The following is a 26,549-nucleotide window of genomic DNA, read 5'->3' as shown; positions in this document are numbered from 1 at the left end:
TACCCAATTATCATTGTACATTCAGTGGCTGGATACATTCCCACTGGAGAAAAGTAAACTGGTCAAATTAACACGGATTTTTCTTCTCCGGATGGAGGTAGGATGTTATAACACTTTTCATAAAAGTCTGTTTTTTCTCCTCACTTTCTGAGATAGAATCTTTTAGTCGGGTTATAGAGTAGTGAGAAGTACAGTAAAGCACTACTTCATATTAAAAACATAACAATGCTTCATTTTTAATTATCTGTTTAATATTGGGTTATGGTTTAGTCCCTGTTAGTCTAAAAGCAGGAAAGATAACTCTTGCCCATTAACAAAGTGAATAATTTCCACCAGTAGGTACTTCTACTGGTATGGCACAGAGGATTTTGCTGTTCTTCAGAGAGGGCTTTATTTTCCTTCTTAAAGAAAGTTTAAAAATGTTGCGTGGATTGTGTAATAATGTCTTTCATCTCTCTTGATTCACACACATGCTGCGGTATATCCACAGCTACATGGCAGTGCTTGTTGGAGAGATAATTTCCCCATGAACTGTTTGATTGCTAGGAATACTGTATGTGTAAGTGCTAATTGGAGGAAATATATTTGGATCCTTCTAAGGATTAGTTCAGCAGATGGGACTAATTTTGGAGACCTTTGATTTGCAGCAGCCATTACTCAAACAGAAAACACCAGTTGGAAGAGGCCTTAAGATAGCAGGAGCCTTTTTTCATCATGTGTTCTATGCAGTCTCACAGAAAAGCATTTATAGTCTCATTTTCAAAGATCTAGATTGATGACGGAATATATTATTTTTTTAGTAAAGTTCAGCAGAAAAAATAACATGTAATAACGTAGAAATATAAGGATTCTGTTTTTAGGGGATTTTGATTTTTAATATTACTTTCTGCTTTCAGTGATTATATGTACAGATCCAGTAGTTCAAGATGGAATAAAGAAGATAAGTGAGTTTAAAGATTCCTATACCTTTGGCGGCAATATTACATTTGAATGTAAAATTGGATACTTCATGATCGGAAGTTATTTCAGTCGATGTGAGGCGAACAATACTTGGATCCCTAAACTGCCAACCTGCAAAAAGGGTAAGAATTCTTTAAATAGAAAAATATTAGCATTTATGTTTCTGCATTCAACAAGAAGAAGCCATTTAAAATGACATTTATGCCTAGGGCGTGCACATTCCCAAATGCAGGCATGCAAAGAAGTACTGTATGTTGAAACAGATAGCTTAAAGAGAGCTTATTTAGCCTCACTAGTCCCACAGATGTATGTTAGTTATTTGTAACAAAAGCCAAAGTCATGCAAACTCAAATGAAAGATATCAGAAATAATAATTATTAGAACATGAACATATGAGAACATGTGTAGATATGTGTACAAAGCATACAAAATTACAATATACAAATAGATTCTCAAAGCTGTGGCCACTATTTATAAAACAAAAAAATTCTGCAAACAATACAGATTATAAACTGACAAGATTTCCAGGATTAAATCTCATTTCATATTTCATCAAAATCAGAATGGAGAATCAGTCATAGATGGTCCTCTGTTTTGTAAGACCTCAGCCAAATTTTGACCAGCAGCAACATACTGGTATACTTACTCCTTGCTCAGGATTCTAAATTCTTCCCTCTTGGATTGCAGTTTTGAATTTGAATGTTCAGATTCCATTATTTTAGGAAGTTTTTCAGAATTCATTTTTTATTACAGTCCTTTGTAGTATTCAACCATTTGGTTGAATCTAAATGGTTTAGAGCTTACAGAAGAAACAAAGGAGATGTCATATTATTGTGACTTTATATATGTACATATTATAGCATTGTTAAACACCACAGCAGTGCCAGAGTCCAGGGAATATCAGACACTTATCTAGGGTCTGTGTTTCCTTTTGGAAAATGAAGCACAGTGGAGCCTAGGGTGTCTTTATGATATTTGGTTTATTTACACAAATATACAACCTGAGTCTACGATACAGGGGTGCCCCAGGCTAACACCTCAAAAATAAATTACATGACTTAATTAGCTCTTGACACGTGTTGATCTCCCAGGCTTTAGAAATGTCTAATATACAATCTAGGAAGTTTGCCTGACATAATTAGCTTTTCATAAATGCTAATTTCAGAGGGTTCTAACATACATCTTAGACTTGTTCTAAGATTACATTCTTGATTACATTCTAACACTTGGGGGTCTGATACACAGTTTTAACATTCAAGCCTTAATTAAATTATAGCACCTACCAACCTATAACAATATTATTAAACAAATGTTAACATTTTGCATGGTGTTTTTATGAAAGTAAGATAGAAAAAAACTGAGGTACTAAAGGGGATCTATGGCTGTAATCTATGAAGGTAGTTCCCCATCTGTTACTTTGTCTCTTCTTACATATATTTGGGCACCCTCTCCTTTGATTTTTGTTAGTCATTTATGCCCAAAAAGAAAGAAGCTGCCTGATAAAGTTTCTTAGCCTGGTTGCCTGTGAGCTGTGCTTACCACAACCAGTCAAGTGGCTCTTTTACAAGCCTGCCCAATGTGTGACTGCTCAGAAAATGCTCAGAGAACAGAAGTTACTTTTGGTAATGTCACAGGAATGGGATTTGCATGACTTGGCCATGAAGCAATTACCGTATTTTTCACTCCGTTCAGTGCACTGGACCATAGGCCGCACCTAGTTTTTAGGAGGCGGGGAATGGCTTCCTCTTTAGCCACGTGCAACCTCTCTAGCTGGGAGAGGCTGCGCGCGGCTTTGGCAGAAGCCAAGATAGCGAGTGGGATGGATCCTGCTCACTGTCTTGGCTTCATTTTTAGCCGTTGGGCTGGGGTGGGGAAGCCCGAGCTTCCCCCGACCCCAGCCCCCCGAACATGTCCGGGAGCGGCGGCAAGATTGCGTGCAACCTCGCCGCCGCTCCTGGAGCTTGCGGTGCTGGGGGCGTGCTCTGAAGGTTTGCGGATGGCTGCCTGAAGCCCAGGGAGTGCAGCAGGAGTTGGTGCTACGCTCCCCGGGCTTCAGGCTGCAAGCTGCTATCCGCAAGCCTTTGGAGCCTGGTGGGAACTCCCGCCGCGCTCTGAAGGTTTGCGGATAGCAGCCTGAAGCCTGGAGAGCGAGAGGGGTCGGTGCGCACCGACCCCTCTCACTCTCCAGGCTTCAGCGAAAGCCTGCATTCGCTCCATAGGACGCACACACATTTCCCCTTCATTTTTGGAGGGGAAAAGGTGCATCCTATAGAGCAAAAAATACGGTAGTAGTAAACTGCATTTTGTGATTTACTTTCATAGATTACTCAAAATTCAGGTAGGTGATATTATGGTAAAACCTTGAATCTTACCACAAACTTACAAAAGCAAGGCTAAAATTATGTAGACATTATTTTATATATTTTGTGGTTTTATTTTTCTTGTTATAGTTTCTCAAGATATTTGTGGTGCTCCAGTAATTCTAAAAGGAAGTGTGTATCCACCACAACCTTATTATAACCTTGGAAGTATCATTTCTGTGCGGTGTGATAAAAAGTATTCTTTTCCTGATGAAACCATGGAGATGAAAGCACAGTGCAAAGGCTACAATCAGTGGGATCCCCCTGTACAACTTTGTTTCTGTATGTACAAATCCAGCTCTGTGGTATTGACATCTGTTGATAAAGAAGACAAAAACTTAAAAACCCTACTAGGTAGACAAGTCTACTTACCTTAGACGGTCAGGCGGCATTGCAGCCTGGTCAGCGATCCAGCAGCCGGCTGGGGAGGACTGCGGGCCTGCCTGCAGATTGGCCTTTGGCTGGCAGGCCCGAACCCGGGGATTCCCAGGGACGGGGGCAACCAACCAATGGGCTTTGCTTGGGTCTGTCCCCGGGGAATAAATTTAGATAAGCCCAGCAAAGGCCCATCTAGTCCAGCATTCTGTTCACACAGTGGCCTATGGGAAGCCCTCACCCAGCACATGGTGCAATTGCACTCTCCTATTCATGACCCCCAGCAATTGGTATTGAGAGGCATGTTGCCGCTGATATATAACAATTATGACTATATCATATAGACCTTGATAGCCTTATTCTCCATCAGATTATCCAATCCCTTTTCAAAACTTTCCAAGTTGGCTTCCATAGCTACATTTTGTAGTAATGAATTACAGTGGTGCCTTGCAAGACGAAATTAATCCGTTCCGCAAGTCTCTTTGTCTAGCGGGTTTTTCGTCTTGCGAGGCAACCCTATTAGCGGATTAGCGCTATTAGCGGTTTAGCGGCTATTAAAGGCTTAGCGGCTAAAAGGCTCTTAGCGGCTTAGAAAAAGGGGGGGAGCGAAAAAAAATCGCAAGACTTGCAAGACTTTTTCGTTTTGCGAAGCAAGCCCATAGGGAAATTCGTCTTGCGAAGCGCATCGAAAAACGGAAAACCCTTTCGTCTAGCGGGTTTTTCGTCTTGCGAGGCATTCGTCTTGCGGGGCACCACTGTACATAGTTTAACTGTGTTGCATGAAGAGCTTTGTTTTGTCAGCCCTGAATCTCCTATTCAGATTGATTTGATGACCTTGGACTCTAGTATACTATGAGAAGGGGAGAAAAATATCAATGTTTCTTCACACCATGCATCACTTTATATACCTTAATAATAATAATAATTTTTATTTATAACCCGCCCTCCCCAGCCAAGGCCAGGCTCAGAGCGGCTTACAAGCAATAATAAAAACAAGTTGAATGATTACAACTTAAAAACAAAATTAAAATACAACATTAAAATATTGGTTACAGATAGGTAGCCGTGTTGGTCTGCCATAGTCAAAATAAAAAAATTCCTTCCAGTAGCACCTTAAAGACCAACTAAGTTAGTTCTTGGTATGAGCTTTCGTGTGCATACACTGTGTATCTGAAGAAGTGTGCATGCACATGAAAGCTCATACCAAGAACTAACTTAGTTAGTCTTTAAGGTGCTACTGGAAGGATTTTTTTTATTAAAATATTAAAATGTTATTAAAATATTGAAACATTAAAATATTAAAATGTAGCCTCATCGAGGAGGAGAAGGAAAGGAAAAAAGAAAGAGAGGGAGGGAATCAAACTGGCTCCAAGCCAAAGGCCAGGTGGAACAACTCTGTCTTACAGGCCCTGCGGAAAGAAATCAGATCCTACAGGGCCCTGGTCTCATGAGGCAGAGCGTTCCACCAGGCCGGAGCCAGAGTTGAAAAGGCCCTGGCTCTGGTTGAAGCCAATCTAACTTCCTTAGGGCCTGGGACCACTAGGGTGTTGCTATTTATGGACCTTGAGGCTCTCTGTGGGGCATACCGGGAGAGGCAGTCCCGTAGGTACGAGGGTCCTAGGCTGTGAAGGGCTTTAAAGGTCAAAAGCAGCTCCTTAAATCTGACCCTGTACTCTACCGGGAGCCAGTGCAGTTTGAAAAGCACTGGGTGAATATGCTCCCATGGCAGAGACCCCGTGAGGAGCCTCGCTCCAGCATTCTGCACCCTCTGAAGTTCCAGGGTCAGCTTCAAGGGCATCCCGGGGTAGAGCGAATTACAGTAGGCAAGCCTGGAGATGACCGTTGCATGGATCACTGTGGCCAGGTCGGGGCGGGAAAGGTAAGGGACCAACTGCTTGATGCGGCAAAGGTGGAAAAATGTCGGCTGTTGCTGTAACTTGCGCCTCCATGGAAAGGGAGGCGTCAAGGATTACACCCAAACTCTTAATGGCAATGGCACTAACTCCCGCAAGAGAAGGGAGTTGGTCCCTCATTCCCATGCCATCCCAACCCAGCCATGGGACCTCTGTCTTCAAAGCATGTAGTTTCAATCGGCTCCCACGAAACCATCCAGCCACAGCTTCCAAGCATCTGGTCAGTGTGTTCGGGGCCGAGTCGGTGTGGCCATCCATCAGCAGATAGAGCTGAGTGTCATCAGCATATTGGTGACAGCCCAGCCCAAAGCTCCGGATAATTTGGGCAAGGGGGCGCATAAAGATGTTAAAAAGCATCGGGGAGAGAATTGCGCCCTGCGGCACTCCACACACCAAGGAATGGCGCGACGACATTTCCCTCCCTAGTGCCACCCTCTGTCCCCGACCAGAGATAAAAGAGCACAGCCAGTTACGGGCTATGCCCTGTATCCCCACGTCTGCGAGGCAGTGGTCCAGAAGATCATGATCGACCATGTCAAAGGCTGGTGACAAATCTAAAAGGATCAGCAGTCCTCACCCGCCTCGATCCAGTTGTTTACGGAGATCATCTGTTAGTGCAACCAGAGCCGTCTCGGTCCCAAAACCAGGACGGAAACCGGACTGAAATGGATCTAAAGCCGATAATGACCCCCCTTATCTTTTTTTCCTAATTAAAATGCCCTAAATATTATACCCTTTCCACAAAGAGTTGCTCCAGTCCATTCATAAATTTCCTTTTCCTTTTCTGCATCATTTCCACCTCTACAGTACTGCTTTTTGCATTGCAGTAAGCAGAGCTGTACACAATATTCAAAGTGTTGTTGCACCATAGATTTATATAAAGGCATGCAACTGGCAGTTTCATTTTTCATCCTTTTTTCTAATCCTCATCACAGAGTTTTCCTTTTCACAGCAACTGTAGGTTAGATGGTACTCTGCTTCTAATACCATGCTCAAGACAGATACTGTTTCCCAATTGTCTAAATCAGAGATAGGCAACCTGGACCCAAACCTTATCTGAACACCTCCTGAAGCTATTCATTTCTTACATCCCACCATTCTTTCTTTTTTCCTGGGTTTAAATCCCTTCCCCTTATTAAGTAGTTTCAGAACAACTAGAAGGAGTATATTTTATTTGATGAAGAATAAAATCCTTTTCCTGTTTATATTGCTTGAGAAAAAGATGTCCCACATCCAGCTGTCAGAGAACAAATTGGCAGGCTTCTGCTTTGTGTGTGTATAGCATACTAAAGGAAGAAAGGGTTTATTTTCACTGGTTTTACAAAACCATAACTGTATCAATCAGTTGTGCTGAATTTTAAAAAACCTAAATATAAGAACATCCTGCTAGAGCAGGTGAAAGACCCCCCCAACATCATATTCTTACAGTGACCAACCAGATGCCTATGGGAAGCATGCAAGCCAGGACAGCCAAGCACAAGAGCACCCTCCTCTTGTGAGCTTTCCAACAACAAGTATTCAGAAGTATACAGTCTCTGACCGTGGAGACAGATCATATCCATCATGGCTAATAGCTGCTGATAATTTTATCTTCCATTAATTTGTCTAAATCTCTTTTAAAGCCATCCAAGTTGGTGGTCATCACTGCCTCTTGGGGGCGGGGGGGGGGCGGGGCGGACGAGTTCCATAGTTTATATGAATAAGGTTCTGAATACTCCAGCATTCAGCTTCACTGGAACAGCTTCTAAGTGTTATAAGTTCTAGTGTTATCAAAAAGGGAGAAAAACTACTCCTTCCAGGTATACAGTTATATTCTATGTATATATACATGTTTATGCATGCATGCATTTTTTCATAATATTTATATACCACCCAATTTAGCATTCTTTGGGCAGTGAAAATATAATGGGTGGTAGTCAACTAGTTTTTATACTACTGGAAGGAGATTTCACCCATCTCCTCCCATGTATGGCTTGCACCATTCCTATATCTCCAAAGAGATAGTGAAACCCACAGAACAGATCTTGGAGGAACAGGAGAACTGTCAATTGCACAAGGATAAATCCTTGCACTGATGGAACATTCACCTTAGTGCTGCATTGACTACAACCCATTATAGTGAATGATTTCATAGTTTGCTTTCCCCTGCTAATGTTCTAATATTAAAACATTATCTCCTTAATAAAATGAAATAGTGAATAATATATTTTAATCCACAGGCCTTTTCTCTAATATAGAGTGCATTTCATCTCATTTACTTCTGGGTTTCTTTGCAGGGAAGCTACTACCTGGGTTCCTTTCAGGAGAAAAGGAGGGATATAAATTTGATAAATAAATAATAAATGATAGTGCTACTGTACTAATATTAACACAGTGCTGCTTTATTTGACAGTATTGTGCTAAATGTTTGTGGAAGAGGCAATGCATTAATGCACTAATTGATGGATTTAAATGTACATTGTTTTACTTTATTTGCAAAGCAAAGACTAGAAACAATGGGACAAAGTAAAAATAATAGTTATTTCAAGTAACAAAATGCCCAGTGTAGCGTCAACTGTAAACTGCAACTGTTGAATTCTCTCATTCCTTGTAATACAGGATTGGGATGGTTGCAAAGCTGAATGCTGTGTGTCTTACTCAATAGCTAGCTTGTGAATTGTTGGGACAAGTAAAAAGAGGGTGATGCTGGGTCTCCCTCCCTCCCCCCCCCCTCTCTCTCTCTCTCTCTCACACACACACACACACACACACACACACACACACACCATTTGCCTCTCCTAAGGATCCACAAACTAGTACAGTGGTACCTCTGGTTGCGGATGGGATCCGTTCTGGAATTCCAGTCAGATCCCGAGGTTTCTGCAACCAGAGGGACTGCTTCTGTGCATGCACGCGTGGCGAAACCCGGAAAAATACTTCCAGGTTCGTCGCATGTGTATCCTGAAGGATACGTAACCCGAGGTGAACATAAGTAGAGGTACCACTGTAATCAATATTTTGATGCATCACACACACACACACACAGCTTTGCAACCATGGCCTAAGAGTCCAGCCACACCACAGGAGGAAACAGCAACAAAGCTACTTTGGTGATGAATCAAAAATCTCAACACCCTGGCTCAGATAGCATCAGGGCTTTTTTCCCCAGCCGGAACTCACCAGAACTCAGTTCCAGGACCTCTCTCAGGTGGGCACCATTGCCTTTCAAAGACAATGAAGGAGGTGTTCATGGTGTGTTCTGGCACCTCTTTTTCTAGAAAAATAGCAATAGATAGCATATTGATGCATAACAAAGGAGTAAAAAAGCCACCCTTGTAACTTTTGCCTCATGCAGTCGTGAAAGAAAATTTGTAAGATTTATGCAAGGTGTCTATTGTGTGCATTTTTTTCTGCAGTACCTCCCCTAAGAAGTCTGCATGGAATTACCTCTGGTGCCATCCTGGAAACAATTATGCCCCTTCCTGCCCCTTTTCACAGATATTAGTTTTGGCGAAACAGACAGACCTGCTCTTAGAGAAGGGAGAAATTGTGGAGGAGAGGGCCAATTCGAGTGGAGCCTGCTTGGCAGCTTTTTATCTAAGCAATGAAAAGGGGTAGGGAGGTGAGCCCTCCTACTATTTTTTTCTGAATGATGATTTTTGTTTACACTCTTAGGCTTAAAAGGTCCTTCTAGATCTATACATAACATCAATGGGTTTTCTTAACATTTTGTACAGAACATTCTGCATCTTGCAAATCAAGTTGTATAAGTATGAAAGATTTTGGAAAATATTATTTCTATATGGACTTTTGTGTTACTTTATTGTTTATGATCATTATTTGTTTTCAGTTAGATTATCCCCAGACACTGCTAAACTCCATATCCCTAATGGAATAATAAAACAAGGGAAAAAAGAATACTATTACCCTGGAGATGAAGTTATTATTGAGTGCTATGCTGGCTTTGTTTTGAAAGGATCATCTAAGATTAAATACATTGGTGGGAAAAAATGGTTGCCTAATATTCCACATTGTTATCTGAGTAAGTATTTATTTTTCCATTGATATGAGACTGCCTTCTTTTAAATATATGCTTTCATAAAGGTACAAAATCTAGACAGTTTATCTCACAGTAGTGCATCAAAATTTAAAGGATTAGCTTCGCCCTCTTTGTAGTCACTTCAGAGTCTCCTCTACTACTTGATATAATGCTCTAGGAAGAAGGTTATTTATTCTGAGAGACTGGAGAATCCATTTCTTTCACCATTCCCTCATAGGTGAACCTACCCCACCACGTCCCTGCTCATCTAGCTTTTTTACTTTTTTGTAATACTGTTTTTATTGAAAAGCAAACAAAACAAAACAAACAAAATTAGTCATTGGTTTTAATCCTTATGGCCAGTTACATACAAGTATATTTTCATCATATAAACATGTATTGAAGAAGATGGCCAATGAACCTCTCCAGAAGGAGCTGTGAGATACCGTAGGTTTGAGCACTTCTGTTTGGGAGCTAGTAAAAGAAATAAACTGAAACCAATCTGTTTCAAGCATGTCGCTTGTAGTTTCCCTTCTATCTAGCTAACACTTTTGTATGATCTTGTCCATTAGCACCAGATGCCACACTCTGTCACACCATTTACGAAATGAACAGCCTTCTGTGTCCTTCTACACATGCACAGTAGTCAGAAGATTACAAACAAGTGACTTAGATAACAGATATTTGTTTCGCCTTTGAAAAAGAGAAAGCAAAGCTATGCCTGTGAGATAGCTCATTTGGTAGAACATACTGTAAGACTCTTAATCTCAGGATTGCGGGTTTGAGCCCCACATTGGGCAAAAAGATTCCTGCATTGCAGAGGGTTGGACTAGATGACCCTTGTGGCCCCTTCCAAGTCTTTAATTCTATGGATCTAAGACCCACTTTCATTTCAACCTTCTAGTGTAGCAGTTCAGATATGGTCATGAACACAAATCACCAAAAACTTGTACCTTTGAGCACACACACCAAAGATGAATGAAGGTCTCCAATATTTGATTACCTCTCCAATATACAGGTGGAATGGAGTTGTCAATGTAATGTAGGCATATTGGAGTCCAGTGCCATCTATGAATAAGTTTCAGTGTTGATTCTTTAATTTTAGTGGGAATAGTTTTAAAAAGAGGTATGTGCCCATGCACCCTCTGTGACACATTGAGATCTGATTCCTAGAGTGATTTATCTACCATGTTTAAACTGAAAAATCAAGTATTTTATATGTATCTGTTGCTATCCCCTTCACATTTCTAGAACCAATTTCACACAGCTTCTTAAAACAGACTAAGGTATTTTGGTGCATCATGAGTTTAAAACCATTGTTTTATTATTACATTTATTTCCTACCTTTCCTCTAAGCAGCTCGAGGATGTGAGTATAGCTCTGTTTTCATGAAATGTGAGGATTTGTAAGTACGGTACTTATTTTTAAAATGAGACTTGCAGCTTTAGTATTGTAAAAGGAAAATTCTAATCCTAGCAAAAAGGGAAAAAAGAAAAAAGAGATTTGGAATTAATGAGTCAAATAAAGTCAATGATTATTCTTTTAAACCTGTATGATTTCTAGATTAGTATAGGAGAAAGTTTAAAATGGCCAAGTCATATATGAGAGTATGTGCAGTAAGCGAAGCATATCAACCAGTTGTGATGTGAAATCCACCTTGAGCTGCAGTACTTTCTTATGAGACTGCCAGTCTGAATGAGTAGACTTTCGAGGAATAGTATTACAATGTTCTTTTCTGAGAAGTTTGCTTATTAGAACCATTTCCCCTTCTTTTCTAGGTATTTTCCTGAGAGTAATTATAGCTGGTATGTAATTTATTGAAAATGAATGGGAGAAACAGGAAGATGTATTAAACATATTTAAATACCAGTGCTTTGTACAATTTCAGATGCTTTTTACCAATAGCAAAAAATACTCGGTCAGAGATAAGCATTTTGAAGTTTCACTTTTTGGAGAGAGTTAAGTCCATGCTTAATTCTCCTTATTAAATTAAGTCCCCTGGTTTTCAAAAGGGAAAATTAGGCATGGATTAAAAATCAGCTCATGCCCCTAAAAGTTTGTCCCGTTTTTCTTTGCTAGGCAGGATTTACTTTTTGTTGAATTGACTCTGAACATTGTGCACACCATTGATGCTTTGTAAATTTTCCACATTTTATCAGTTTAGCACTGGTGCTCAAATATTTGCTCATCAATTGATGAATCTCATCCTTGGGTCCAAAATCTACAAGTACATTGTCACACACAACACACACGCGGTATTTACTGGTAATAATTTAAAATGATTTCTGGTACTAAATAGCAGTGTAGGCAGTGAATCACCAACCTTTACTCCATACTAATTGGTGTTTTTTTTGTCTTGAAGTAACTTATGGTCACCTAATGACAAATCATCGCATTTTATTGTTAACATTCAATAGGTGTTATTATGTTTTGAGTAACATTTGAAGGACATTTTCAAAACTGGTTTTGAATTATGCATGAGTTTTCTTGGCCTCTCATGAGCCTTTTTAAATAGGATAGTATGGTGTATTTTTCTTGTGTGTGTGTTTTTTCCCCCTTTTAGGGTGCCTATTACCTGTATTGATTGTTGGAACCAAAATGGTTTATCAGAAATTTTACTTAAAAAGGTAAAACATCTCTTATTACTAAACTCTTTTATTTTCTGTTTTCTGTTTCTGTTTTCTGTTTTATTGAATTTTCAATTTTACATCTCAAAACAAAAATTTTCATACTATTTTATCTCCAATGACTTCCCTCCTCCTTCCATGGTTCATTTTGCTTGTCTATCATTCCTGCACATTTTACTTTAACCATTTTAACCAGTTCTCCACTCTTACATCACTCAAATATTCATTACACGTTTGAATTTATCTTAATGTTGCCAGTGTTTTCAGCTGTATACAATTACTTCCATATACTCAATAAATATTTTGCACTCTTCTTTGAATACATGTTCTTCTTGCTCTCTTATTCTATGTGTTAAACCTGCTAGTTCTGCGTATTCTAACATCTTAAGTTGCCAATCCTCCTTGCCTGGGACCTCCGTCGCTTTCTATTTTGGGGCTAACAAAACTTAAGCCGCCATTGTTGCATACATTAATAATTTTTTCTGGTACCTAGGAATTTCTGTCTGAACTATTCCCAACAGGAAGGACTCCGATCTTTTTGGGAAAGTTATTCTAAACATTTTTTCAACTCACTGTAGATCATCTCCCAATATTATTTTACCTTTTTACATATCCACCACATATGAAAAAATGTTCCCTCCATTTCTTTACATTTCCAGCACATATCTGATTCTGTTCTATACATCTTAACCAAGCTGTTCGGAGTTACAGTGAGGGGGGAAAGTATTTGATCCCCTGCTAAATTTTCCCATTTGCCCTCTGACGAAGAAATGACCAGTCCATAATTTTAATGGTAGGTTTATTGTAGCTGTGAGAGACAGAATAACAACAGGAAAACCCCAAAAAGGGAAGATAGCTCATCTCTCCTATGCTACTACCCTTGTGTATCTAAGATGACTGGGCAGCAGTCCAGTGCCTTTGAGGGAAGCCCACCATCCCATACTGTATTGTCTCATGTTGTGGCCTTCCTAGAAGCCCACAACCTTTTCTTATGACACAATACACACAATCAATTCCTTAAAGGACGCAGCTTTCAAGATCTAATAATAAATATTGAACTGGTTCCACCTTCTATACAGGTTCGACATAAAGAGACATCTTGCTGGATGCCATACTTGCCTTTTGATTACAATTTCATGTTTTCCAACACATGTGGTCATGCTCCAGATTTATACTTGTGTACTGCATTATATATTGGACTAAGATTAAGCCAATTCAGAAACAGCAATTAGTTCAATCTGGGGCTGCAAAATTGCAAACTGGGATTAAGTGTTGTGGTCATATTATGTTAGTGTTTCACAAACTGCATTGCCTCCAGGTTCAATTGCTAGTACTTCTTTTAAAGCCTTTCATGGCTTCTGTTAAAGCTTGTTGTCTCCAGATACCTGAAACATCATTATGTCTGCCTGTCCATATGCTAACATCTCCAGCAGAGCCCCATCACTGGGTCTTGAGATCTAATAGTGAAAAAAACCAATCTACTGGCTATTGTGATTAACTGTGCAATCCTGCACATGTCTACTCAGAAGTAAATCGCATTGAGTCCAATGGGACCTGCTCTTAGATAAATGGGCAGGGGGTTACAGTGAAAAGAAGGCCTTGTACATCCACAAACACTTCCATGAGGGAGAAGGAAGCCTATTTTCTGTAATTACTTTTCAAAGATAAATGCAGCATCTTTTAAAATTAAAAATAGTATTCTGTCTGCAATGATATTGTGGTTTATATATTATGGTGTGGTGGATTGGGTTGGTTTTGGTTCCAATCCATTCCCACCAATTTATATAGAATGATATAGGTTTTGCACCTTGTTTGGTACCTTGCTGCAGTTTTGGTCGCCTCACCAGTAGTGATATACTTCCATACAGATGACCCCCCTGAGACATGGAACAAGTATATAGGTGGAGCTCTCCATTGAGCCTAGAGAGGTGGAGAGGCCTAGATTGGTTAGCTGAAAGAGTGGGTTGACCATACTTCCATTCTCTGACAGGGCAAGAATGACCGCTCCCCGCTTAAAACGGGGGGCGCCCTTTGCGTGGACGCGTGCAGCCCCTAGATCTGGAGCGGCTCCAACAGCATAGGCTTGGCTTTGCCTTCCCTCAGGTGGGATACCTGGAGGTCTCCACCTACCTCAGTCAGTTGTCCAATCCCACCTGGGGGAAGAGTTGCCAAGGAGACCAGGCCAGGTAGGGGAGGGATTACCTGCCCACACAATAGAGGGAGGATCTTACCTAGAAATCCTCACTTGGCTCCAGAGCTTCTGCTGGACTTCCTCGCTCCAAAAGGTAAGCCTGGGGCCTTTGCCCCCCCCCCCACTAGAGGGATCCCAAGGGATAACGGGGGGGGGGTAATGGACTTCAGGATACCCCTTCAAAAGGGGATCCTTTTCCTTAGGTGGGCCCTGATGCACCAGGGTGTTGGGTGGTGGCACGGGGGCCCCTCTAGCTGCCCCCCGTCACCTGCGGGGGCGTGTGGGCCGCGGGGGGGGAGGCAACGCCACGCGCGGCCCCTTCCCTTCCCCCGCCAGGCCTGGCGGCCCTGGGGTGCGGCGGGTGGTGGAGGGGGGTCCCTGGTCACCTCCCAGGGCCTTGGTGGCCCCCAGACGGCCTTTTTTAGGCCGCAGGGAGGCCCGCGGGGTTCGTGAGGCCTTACTAGGCCTCGGGGGGGCTCCTCCGCGTCCCCCAGCCCTGGAGCCTCCCCCGGGCGGCGGGGGCCTTCCTGCCGCCCCCGTGATCGCCGGGGGGGGGCCGCGGGCCCCGCCACGCGGCCTCCCCCGGCTCTGGAGGGCTGCCTGGGCCGCAGGGAGGCCTGGCTGGGCCTCGGCGAGGCCTTGCCGCATTTTGCGGCCTAGTCGGGCCTCCGGTGGCCCTGGAACCTCTCCTGGGCGGCGGGGGCCTTCCCGCCGCCCCCGCGATCGCTGGGGGGGGGCCGCGGGCCCCGCCACGCGGCCTCCCCCGGCTCCGGAGGGCTGCCTGGGCCGCAGGGAGGCCTGGCTGGGCCTCGGCGAGGCCTTGCCGCATTTTGCGGCCTAGCCGGGCCTCCGGCGGCCCTGGGGCCTTTCCTGGGCGGCGGGGGCCTTCCCGCCGCCCCCGCGATCGCTGGGGGGGGCCGCGGGCCCCGCCACGCGGCCTCCCCCGGCTCCGGAGGGCTGCCTGGGCCGCGGGGAGGCCTGGCTGGGCCTCGGCGAGGCCTTGCCGCATTTTGCGGACTAGCCGGGCCTCCGACGGCCCTGGAGCTTCTCCTGGGCGGCGGGGGCCTTCCCGCCACACGCACAATCGCCGGGGTGGGGGCGCGGGATGCGGCCCGTGCCCTCCCCGGCTCTAGGAGGCCTAACCGGGCCTCGGAAAGGCTCTGCTGAATAGTGCGGCCTAGCTGGGCCTACAGCGGCTTTGGAGCCTCCCCTGGGCGGCGGGGGCCTTCCTGCCACCCCCATTCCGTGGGGGGGCCGCGGGCCACACCGCATGGCCTTCCCCCACCTTTGGTCAGCCTTTAAGGCCGCAGGGAGGCCCTGCCGCCTCGTATGGCCTACACCAGGCCTCTGGCAACCCTGGAACCTCCCCTGGGCGGCAGGGGGCGACCTCTGCAGCCAGTGGGCATACCCACCTCCCCCCCCCCAGATGGCCCCGGGGGACAGTGTGTGCCTCTGCTTGCCCCACACCCCCATAAACCGTGGCGGGGCCTGCTTAGTGGTGGCCCCAAGTCTGCAGCCATTTCAATAGCGATTGCATGGCAGCAGCCATTGCGCCGGTGGCTACATGGCGGCGGCCATCCTGGATCTGGCTGCAGGGGCGGTCATGCTTCGGTGGTCCTCAGACGCACCTATGGCCTCATCAGGTACGTATTGGTTTTACATCTCACTATCATAGCTTGCCAGCAGGTGCAGTGGACAGCAGGCATCGCGCTCATTATCGACGAGGGGAGACTGCCCATGGACCTCAACTGAAATCTGTGCAGTGATTTTCTAAACTATTACTTGTTTTATTTTGCAGCCTTTAGTAGCGATCCCTGCTGCGACTCAGTCCTTACCTTATCTCCTCCCCTCCCATTATTTGAACCCTTACCTTTATCACTAGTGTGTGTTTGCAAAGTGATAGCGGGCATTTTTCTACCAATCGTTGCCCCCCCCTTGTTCTACGGATTCCCTAGCATACCCTACTCTATTAGCCCCACACCATGCCACCAAAGCGTCAGGTTGCTTCTCCGCCCCACATTAGAAGGGGCACTGTAAGGGGCGCGTCCACCAAGCCTGCCCAGAGACAGGCCACTGGACAGCGTAAGGCGCGTGCGACCAGGGAGGAGCAGCCCAAGAAGACCGCGCCCAAGAGGGCAGCAGCACCTAGAGGGTCTTTTGGGTCCATAAGCCCACTAGCCATGGCGAGTCGCGCCGGCAAGGGATCGGCTGCCAAGCCGAGATGTACAGAGAGCTCCCCCTCTACCCACTCCTGCCTTAGTAGCAGTCCCTCGCACCCGGTGTGTGGAGACAGCAAGGATAGGACCATTGCCCGGCTGAGGCGCCGCCTGGAGCAGCGGGATTCGCGCACAGGACGCTCTGGGTCACCTCACAGCCGCAGGCGAGGGCGCAGTAGCAGCTCCGCTGACTGCCGTGTCCTGGAAGGCGGATCACGCTCATCATCCCTGAGTCGCACAGATTGCGTCATCACGGGAGGAAACACCGCAAATCCAGGAGGAGGGGCCACAAGTCCAAGAGGGACTCTTCTGGATCACCTAGTTCCTCAGGTAGGTCCAGCTCCACTGATAATACACGGGGGGGGGAGCATCAAAGGCTATTGGGTTATAGGCCCCCACGCCCCAGGGCTGCCGCACTGGGTCTGGCGGTGCCGCAACCGGAGGCACAGGTGTGAACATGGTGCTACTGCGCTGTGTGGCGAGGAGGGCATTGACTCCAGAGGTAGCATTAGGAAATCCAACTTCAAAGAACTGACCAGCCCCCAGGCCTTCGCCTGCGCGAGAAGTTGCGGGAACGCATCCTTAATGGGGAGTTTGTGGATTTGTTTGATCTGCTATCCCTTGCCTCTTCGACATGCCTAAAATCTAAATCCGCCAAGCAGAGGAAAAAAGATAAAAAAGTGAGTGTTGAGCGTACCTTTCGTAATTGGCTCACTGCATACACCACTTACATGGGTATTATAGTCGCTAGTTACCCTGACAGGGGTTGGCACCTGACCAACTACCAACTTATCATCCTAAAGGCTGAAGCCATGTATGGGGAGGGAGGCGGCACTTGCCTATGACCAGGCATTCAGGGAGCGGGCGGCAGGGGACGACACAGCTAGATGGGATATCGAAGATGATGACGTGTGGTCTGAGTTGGTTGCCCCATTCTTCAAGAAAGGGTCTGACAATGTGAAACAGTCCAAATACCAATCCAAGGCCCCCAAGAGATCTTGCTGGGAGTATAACAACGGTTCCTGCTTCAGAGAAAAATGCCGATTTGCTCATGAATGCGAGCGCTGTAGTGGATCTCACCCCACCACAAAATGTTTTTTTTGGGGGGGGGTAGAAGTTTTTTCAAGGCTCCCGCGGATCAGGCGCAGGCACATCTCAAGACAAAAGAGAGGCCGGAGCCTCTACAGGATCCTCTGGCACACAGCAAAGCAAAAACAATGCCCGCAAATAGTGTTCTCCTTTCCCTAGCCCTCTCACCTGTATCTATATCAGCAATGCTGCCTTTTTACTCCAGTACCCAATAAAGAGGCAGCAAAATACATTGAGGAGGGCTCTAGGGAAGGTTTCCACATCCCAGTGGTAGTCACCCCTTCATGCACCAATCCCCCCAACCAAAAGTCTGTCCGAGATATGCCACACATTGCTGAGTAGAAGATCACCAAAGAACGTTTGCTGGGGCGAGTGGCAGGTCCCTTCTCAGAACCTCCATTTCCCACCCTCATAGTGTCTCCACCAGGTATCGTGCCTAAGAAGGCCCCAGGCGAGTTTCGATTAATACACAACCTTTCTTACCCAAAGGGTGGGTCAGTAAATGATGCCAATCCTCAAGAACAATGCTCAGTCAAATATGCATCTCTTGATCAGGCAATCAGGCTGGTTAGGGAGTGCGGCTCGGGCGCGCTCATGGCAAAATGTGACATCGAATCGGCCTTCCGTTTGTTACCAGTCCACCCCAGGGACTTCTGGCTGCTAGGTTTCAAATCATATCTGGGTATTGAACTGGATTCTGTCAGCCAAACCTCTCGCCTGCCCCTGGCCGAACTCGCCACGTTGAGGGAACCACGATGGCCCAGAAAACGACCACGTTGCGTCAGGTCCAGACACTCTTAGGACACCTCTATTTTGAAGGCAGGGTTATCTCATCCAGTCGCGCCTTTTGCACACGCCAGCCCGTCTCACGGCTGGCGGTGTTGCCCCCCCACCACCACATCAGGGTCACTCATACCTCAAAATAGGGAGGACCTCAAAATATGGCTGACCTTCCTGAAAAGTTACAATGGGGTATCCTTTTGGCGAGATTGGCTGCTGCTTAAGGAGCAGCTACAGGTGCACTCTGACGCCTCTGGTCGCTCTGGCTTTGGTGTCTACCTCAGGGGTCACTGGCGTGCGCAGCCTTGGCCGACATCTTGGCACGCGGAGGGCATTACACACGATTTAACTTTTCTTGAGTTCTTCCCAATCCTAGTGGCTCTCCGGGTTTGGGGGACCTTCTCAAGGACACCAGGGTGTGCTTCTGGTCGGACAACCAGGCGGTGGTAAGAATCATTGCGAAGCAATCTGCAAAATCCAACAGGGTAATTCGCGTGCTCCGTCTCTTCGTGCTGGAATGTCTGAAAGGTAACATCACCTTTTCCACGCGGTTCATCCCGGGCCTCAATAACGACATTGCAGATGCCCTGTCTCGCTTTCAGATGGAGCGTTTTGGTGACCTAGCACCCGAGGCCGATCAACTCCCAGAGGCCTTTCCGGAGGACCTCTGGGAACTCGGTCGAGAGAAGTGACAGCAGGGATACTGAGCCCCCTTGCACCATCAACATTGCAATCCTACACCAGAGCATGGTCCCAATTCGAGGGCTTCAGAGATAAGTTTGGTTTACGATGCAGACGTGCAGCTAAGGAGTATGATGTTCTAATAGTTCACCTAAAGCGTAGAGGCATGGCCCCTTTAAGACAATCAGCCTGCACAAGGCTGCTTTCTCATACTTCAGGAACTGTTTTTGGCTCCCAGACCCCTGTAACAATTTCCACGTAAGGAAGCTTTGTAGGGTGGCGTCACTCCCACCCGCCCATTCCAGATAAGAGGAGGACAGTAACCATTGAGATCCTCCGGCTGATATCGGATGCGGTCCCCAGTATCTGCTGGTCCAACTATGAGGTTAGGCTATTCAAGGCGGCCTTCTCCCTGGCCTTCCTTGGTGCGCTCCGTATCGGAGAGTGCGTTGGGGGCACATTGTCATCTCACCGCAGGGGCTTGTCTGTGGCTGATATCAACCCTGACAGGCGCATGCTACAAGTCAAAATCTGAGCCCCCTCCCCACGCACTGGACCATGCCCGGTCGCGGACACGCAAATTCCGGAAGGTACGTCCTCCAGGACCAGGCCCTCCCACTCATGCATCAGGCCGCCCCATGACCCGTTGCCAATTTGTCTCAATATTGCGTAAGGCCATCCATGCTTGTGTAGGCGACCCGGCACAATTTTCTGCGCATTCCTTTCGTATCGGTGCAGCAACCACGGCAGCTGCAAGCGGCCTCCCGGCAGAACACAAAAAGCAATGGGGCGGTGGCATTCAGCTGCCTTCAAAGGCTACATTAGATACAACCAGCAGACACTGACAGATACCATATAATCCTTTCTTTCAGGCTCAACCCCCAAACGTGTGGATCTTCGGCCACAGCATAGTGCATTGGGCGGCCATCCATGCCACCACTGGTCCAGGCGGAGAACATCTGGGTCTGCAGCCAAAGATCTCCATTGCCTGGTTCGGACAACGGGGAAGGCGTTGGGATCCCCTGCTCCCTTGGTTGCGTCATGAACTTGCGTTCCGTGGTGGGATGCCCTGCTCCCTCGGTCGCGTCACGAACTTGCGTTCCACAGTGGGATGCCCTGCTCCCTCGGTCGCGTCACGAACTTGCGTTCCACAGTGGGATGCCCTGCTCCCTCGGTTGCGTCACGAACTTGCGTTCCGCCACCCGCCAAGCGCGGTTGTGCTCCACCTCTGCAAAAATGACTTGGTCGTGCGTAAAAGCATAATTTTGATCAATGGGGAAGGCATTGGGATCCCCTGCTCCCTTGGTTGCGTCACGAACTTGCGTTCCGTGGTGGGATGCCCTGCTCCCTCGGTTGCGTCACGAACTTGCGTTCCGCCACCCGCCAAGCGCGGTTGTGCTCCACCACTGCGAAAATGACTTGGTCGTGCGTAAAAGCATAATTTTGATCAAAACAGCGATCGCAGACCTGGAAAGCGTACACCCCACTCACACCAATATCACGATTTTCTGGTACGAACCTCTACCACGCTTGCATTGGCGTGACAACATCAAACCCACTAGACTTAATTACACTGTGGAAAAAATCAATAGGGCAGTGCGCTCTGCAACCACTCGCATGGGAGGTCGGGTCGTGAAACACCCCAACATTAAAGTTTACATGCAGGAGCTATTTCAGCCCGATGGCATGCACCTATCGGACCTTGGTAACGAGCGTTGGCTGAGCGACATCAGGCATGGCCTGATTGATTGGTGGAGGATGGCAAAGGCGTCTTTCAGATGTTGGTAGTCTTGGCGGCGAGACCGCAATTGCGGTCTCGGGTGGCGGTATCAGGCCTTGGGCGGAATCCTTTTGTCCATCTTCCTTTTGCGGCGGCGATACCAGGGTTCCCCGTTAAAGGGGTTTTCTGAAGGGAGGCTTTGGCCGTACACCGAAAGGTCGTCATTGCTCCCTCCAGCGGCGGCGGCGTTACGGGGGCGGCCATCTCTGCTTGAACATATGTTCTCCAGAGCCGGCCCATCCCCCCCACACAAACTGGATAACCCTGATGCTCCCTAGGTCCCCGGCTGGGGACCGGGGAGGGAGAACGCCCAATGCCTGAGCCAAGGTCTACCCACATTTGAAATTTAATAAAGTTGTGGCCAATTTAATCCCATAGCACGTTGTCTTGAGTCGTTATTCACATGACGGGGGGACCGTGCAGGATCTGGGGACTCCGCCTGTCCACGCAATGACCGCTCCCCGCTTAAAACGGGGGGCGCCCTTTGCGTGGACGCGTGCAGCCCCTAGATCTGGAGCGGCTCCAACAGCATAGGCTTGGCTTTGCCTTCCCTCAGGTGGGATACCTGGAGGTCTCCACCTACCTCAGTCAGTTGTCCAATCCCACCTGGGGGAAGAGTTGCCAAGGAGACCAGGCCAGGTAGGGGAGGGATTACCTGCCCACACAATAGAGGGAGGATCTTACCTAGAAATCCTCACTTGGCTCCAGAGCTTCTCCCACCCTACCCACCCTCAGTTAAGGTCTTATTTTGCAGGTTAACTTTTCTTCACAGGTTTTGCAGGTTAACTTTTCTTCACAGGTATGCGGGCGCTGCTACGTTAAGGTCGCTGTTAAAGGGCCGGAAAGGAATTTCCCTGCATTGGCAGGTTTCGCCTTTCCCGTAGCAAAACGTCACAACTTTGGCGGTATCAGGCCTTGGGCGGAATCCTTTTGTCCATCTTCCTTTTGCGGCGGCGATACCAGGGTTCCCCGTTAAAGGGGTTTTCTGAAGGGAGGCTTTGGCCGTACACCGAAAGGTCGTCATTGCTCCCTCCAGCGGCGGCGGCGTTACGGGGGCGGCCATCTCTGCTTGAACATATGTTCTCCAGAGCCGGCCCATCCCCCCCACACAAACTGGATAACCCTGATGCTCCCTAGGTCGCCGGCTGGGGACCGGGGAGGGAGAACGCCCAATGCCTGAGCCAAGGTCTACCCACATTTGAAATTTAATAAAGTTGTGGCCAATTTAATCCCATAGCACGTTGTCTTGAGTCGTTATTCACATGACGGGGGGACCGTGCAGGATCTGGGGACTCCGCCTGTCCACGCAACAGAGAGCAGAGAGATGCAGCAGAGCACAACAGCTACCAAAGAACTTAGTTTGCTGCCAAAGAGTAAAGTAGCAGTGGCCAGTCCTAACCTACTCAGCAATGACCTTTCAAGTGAAACACCCAAGAGGATAGCAATACAAGGAAAATTGGGCCATCCCCGCAGCTTCAGAAGCAAATCAGTGTACTAGGTAGACTCAGCTTATTTCTGCCCTTTCTTTTCCTTCCCTTTCTTTTACCTTTAATACCCCTATCACCCTTTACTTATGTGTTAAATGAGAGAGGCAGTATTCTATTTAGGGTGGTCAGCAAAGGCCACCACATCAGTATTAGTAGGCTTCCATAGTGCTGCATCCCATAATAACTGTGTATGGCTCCCTCATCTCTATGAACTCAGCATATGGTCTCTGGAAGATATGTTCTCCTACATATATATTTTTAATGAGAAAAAGCAATAAAGGGACATACGATGCAACAGCACATTCAAAAACTGCAAGATACCGAATTTAGGGCCATATTTATCTTAAAAATCAAATAATAATTGTATTTGTGATCTGATCTACTTCCCATCTTTTAACATGTGTCTGAATTTAAATTTAAATTGTGTTAAAGCCAAAATTCTTTTTGCTAATCTTTAGCTAATGCTGCATTTCCGCACTCACATTCAGTAAATAAACGTGCAAAGAAATGCAGGTACCTCGCTGGTTACATTCCTGAGTGCCACATGTATATATGAAATGACGTATAGTGGGGAACACCATATAAAAAGCCTGTAAACACCCTCTAGACTCCACCACAATCGCTCCTTCCTATCCTCCTTTCTCAAACTCCAGCTCTCTACAGGCCTCAAAGGTTGGTGCAAAGGCACCTGGGATTGCTAGCCATCTCCCCACTCTTTCTTGCACCATTTTTGCAGTTTTCCCACTCTTTTCTGGCCGTTTCTGCCCTTTTTGTGGTTTAAATCTTTTTATTTAATTATTTCCTGGCATTGCATGTATACGTGGTTGGGCATGAGTGAAATGTGCATAAATAGGGTGATGCTTGTGTGGTATGACAGTTCACACAGTAAACTGCAATGTCCCGCAAACCTGTGCCTATAATATACACAGTTACAGGAAAGTGCCTATTTCAGATTCCACTTTTCAACATTTTAGTAATGAATGTGAAAATTCTATAAACACAACTATAAGTTAGAGTAGATATTTGCTTCAAGTAGAAGAATATGGGCCAGACTAAAGCCTATATGCAGGTGCTTATTAGCACAGTCCCAACGGCTACTTCAGAAGGGGATTATTGAGAAGCAAGAAGAGTGCTCCTTTGCTCACCACTGCTCTGATTTAAAATGGCCCCCAAAGTATGTGCTGGGGCCAGAGATACGTTGCAGAGAAGCAGAAGGCTTAATCAGTCTTCTCTGAAAAGCTGAAATGGGTTGCTAACATGGTGCCCTTCAGATTGTTGGACTACAACTACTGTCATTTATGACCAGGGGTGGCCTATCCCATTTCACCACCTGGGACAAAAACAGAATGTGCTTTTCTGTGCCCCTTGCCACCCCCTCCCCACTTCTGCTGCACACTGTAATGCTCTCACCCCACCCCCGCTCATGCTGAACTCATTCCACAAGGTTTTGTCGCTTTTCTTTTCCAGGGGTGAGGAAGAAAAGTGAAGCGACACACCAGAATGCCCTCCACTCTCACCAAACTCAGCAAAAATGGGAGCAAGTCTGCAAGGGCTTGATGCTTGGGGACTGGGGAGAGAAGCTGCAATGCAGCATGCTGGAGTGCTCCCGACTGTTCTGCCAGTGTTGGGACACCACCTCTTGTGCTTCTTCCACCTGACACAGCCACTTCACCCTGCCTCATGGGCAGGCCAGCTCTGTTTATGACTACTGCCTGTGCTGCCTGGGACTTATGGAAGCTCTAGTCCAACAACATCAGGAGGGCACTATGTTTGATTCTCCTGATCTAAAACAATAAGATTTCACTGTAAATTATGTTTCAGTTCTCCTATAAATTACTATGAATGACATCATATGTGCTTACTGTATTCATATTTTGAAGTTAAAGTTGCTCCAAAGAATTCACTTCGCCATCTTGGCCTCGCAACAGCCCTGGGAGATAGCTGAAAAATAGATGCTTGCCCAAATCTGCCAAATGATCTTCATTGGTAAGCAAGAAAATGTTTCTAGATACTGGAAAATATACCAATTCCTGGCAAACTTCCAACCTCAAATATTTTTTGATACTTTAATTCACCTGATACTTAAAATGAGGAACTACTTCACAAAAATATTTCATAAAATTGAAAAAAATATGTTCTTTGCTTACAGTCCTAGATAGGGACAGAAGAACTTCATTTGTGGTTCAAACTGAGATCCATTAAGTGTGGCATTTTGTTATTAGAAGCAGCCAGCTCACAACCAGTTTTAGAATGGTAGGCATCCCTTATTGCTTGTCCTCAGCATCTGTACTTAGAGTTCTTTGTAGTCTCTATACAGTCCATTGTGTGGGTTCTGTGCCCAGAGCAGTACTAAGAACCTTCTAGAGCAGGTACCTTTCAGATGCTTTGGACTGCAAGTCCCTATTTCATGACCCTTGGTTGTGCTGGCTAGGGCTGATCAGAGTTGGCATCAAAGAGTCAGGAGGAGACCAGTTTGGGGGAAAGTTGGGCTCTTAAAAACATTTTGGTAGGTCTGCTTCCATTCCACATGATGTATTCTCAAGCAGCATGCTCCCATCCCCCTCAGTTCCTTCTTGGCCACTGCAGTGGTTGCATCTTTGAAACTTTATCACCCTTCCCCCATTCCTCTTTATAAAAAACCAAACTTTATTCTGTTTTATTTTCTCTTCTCTCTATACAGTACTTTCCCTTTCAAATTTTGTATTTTATTTCATCTCTAGGATCTCTCTAGACCAGTACTATTTTGCTAGAAAAAATGGCGCTGGAATTCACCACGAACACCTCCCTCGTTCTCTTAGAATGGCAATGGCACCCACGTGAGAGGTTCCAGAACTGAATTCTGTTGAGTTCTGGCTATAAAAACCCCCTGCTCTAGACTATCTGAGACATCTTAGTGCTCCTCCAGAACCTGCCCCCTTTAAATTTTGTAAATATTTTTTTGCCATGCACGTAAAGCTGAATGCACACAAGTTACTGGCTTACTGTGTATGCCCAGACAGATGTTTTAGTTGTCTGTCTGTTTTAAATGACAGGTAAATCATAATGGGTTTTGTTGATGTTCAGCTGCTTCTTTCAAAGACTTTGATGGCTTCTGTTAGAAAGACTTTCATGGCTTTCATTTTAGAAAGTTACAAACGCTGTATAATGATATTTCGTATTTGAGATTGGTTTTCTTTTCTTTTCAGGCACTTGATTAAACGAGCACTTCCTAAAAGCTACAAGGGATAAATTGTAAATTTCTGAAGATAATTATACACTTACATGAATCAAAGACTTTAAAGTTGAATTTGTATTATATATTAATTTACAAGAAATAAAGCATATACATGAATATAAGATCATAAATCTCATTTTTAAAAATAGATTCTGTACCTAGTGGCGACTGGTACTCATGGAACAGTAGGCAGGGAAATCAACAGTAGGTGGAGTTGGAGCCAATGATAGGCACAGCCAACTATTTCTAGTCCTGCCCCCCAATCTCACCATTGAATTCTGCATTTGGGCTTGATTGGGGCATGTGACCCTCACCTGTCCTAAGAGCTACTCCTGCTGAGGAATCACACACCTCCTCCCAGAGCTAATGCACCCCACCTGGCCAGCTAATGAGCTGAGCTGTGTGCCCTTGTCTGTCTCAGCCTCCTGGAGTGTACCTGCTCCTCTTCCTTACGCCTCAGAGCCCATCACGTTCATGGAGATGGGGGCTGCTCTGGCTCTGGGTAATGGGTCCTGCTCCTCTGGTTCCTGTGCTGGACTCCCATCACATCGTTGACCTCTGTCACCCCGTGAGTACTTTCTATGCCCCCAACCTCTCCTCCACCCCCAGCTTGCCCTGGTGTGTACCAGTCACAACTATATCCCTTGCCATGATCCTCTTCCTCCTCCCCGTTGTCCTGCCAGTTCATGACGTTATATGAAAAGAATTAGTACCCAAACCTCACATATTCAGACATATTCAGATACAGTATATAAACAGCCGAACCTGTGTGTGCTATTTTAAACAAATAAGCAGTCTTAAATAAGCTTTTGGGGTTTTGCATGTGGCCGGGCTATGGCAGCTGTTTCTCAAGAAACC

At 46.0% G+C, this 26,549-nt stretch overlaps 1 protein-coding gene and 1 long non-coding RNA gene across 11 annotated transcripts in view; one reads left to right on the top strand and one right to left on the bottom strand.

Annotated features, from left to right (window-relative positions):
* The window catches only part of LOC310709386 (membrane cofactor protein-like), a 41,440-nt gene extending 15,627 nt beyond the window's left edge, over positions 1-25,813 (top strand). For 2 of the 10 annotated variants that reach the window (XM_083508992.1, XM_083508994.1), the window contains 6 exons: positions 897-1,082; positions 3,411-3,602; positions 9,438-9,629; positions 11,405-11,431; positions 12,190-12,253; positions 12,913-14,245. In XM_083508992.1, the coding sequence (XP_083365118.1) occupies positions 897-1,082; positions 3,411-3,602; positions 9,438-9,629; positions 11,405-11,431; positions 12,190-12,253; positions 12,913-12,943 (692 nt within the window). In that variant the 3' untranslated portion in view covers positions 12,944-14,245. Of the gene's footprint in view, positions 1-896; positions 1,083-3,410; positions 3,638-9,437; positions 9,630-11,404; positions 11,432-12,189; positions 12,254-12,912; positions 14,246-23,944; positions 24,464-25,662 lie in introns of those variants that run through there. The other 8 variants (XM_083508987.1, XM_083508986.1, XM_083508988.1 and 5 more) reach the window with 7 other exon arrangements.
* LOC310709449 lies at positions 12,183-22,487 on the bottom strand. Its single transcript, XR_014527518.1, has 2 exons — positions 22,302-22,487; positions 12,183-12,262 (listed from the first exon to the last, which is right to left on the bottom strand). It is a non-coding gene; the product is annotated as an uncharacterized lncRNA (long non-coding RNA).
* Positions 25,814-26,549: the final 736 nt, after the last annotated feature.

This window comes from Podarcis liolepis (genome assembly GCF_965112155.1).
Source record: "Podarcis liolepis genome assembly, chromosome: 6".
NCBI classification, from domain to species: Eukaryota; Metazoa; Chordata; class Lepidosauria; order Squamata; family Lacertidae; genus Podarcis; species Podarcis liolepis.
The sequence above is the reverse complement of the archived record's forward strand: the minus strand, read 5'-3'. Positions and strand labels throughout refer to the sequence as shown.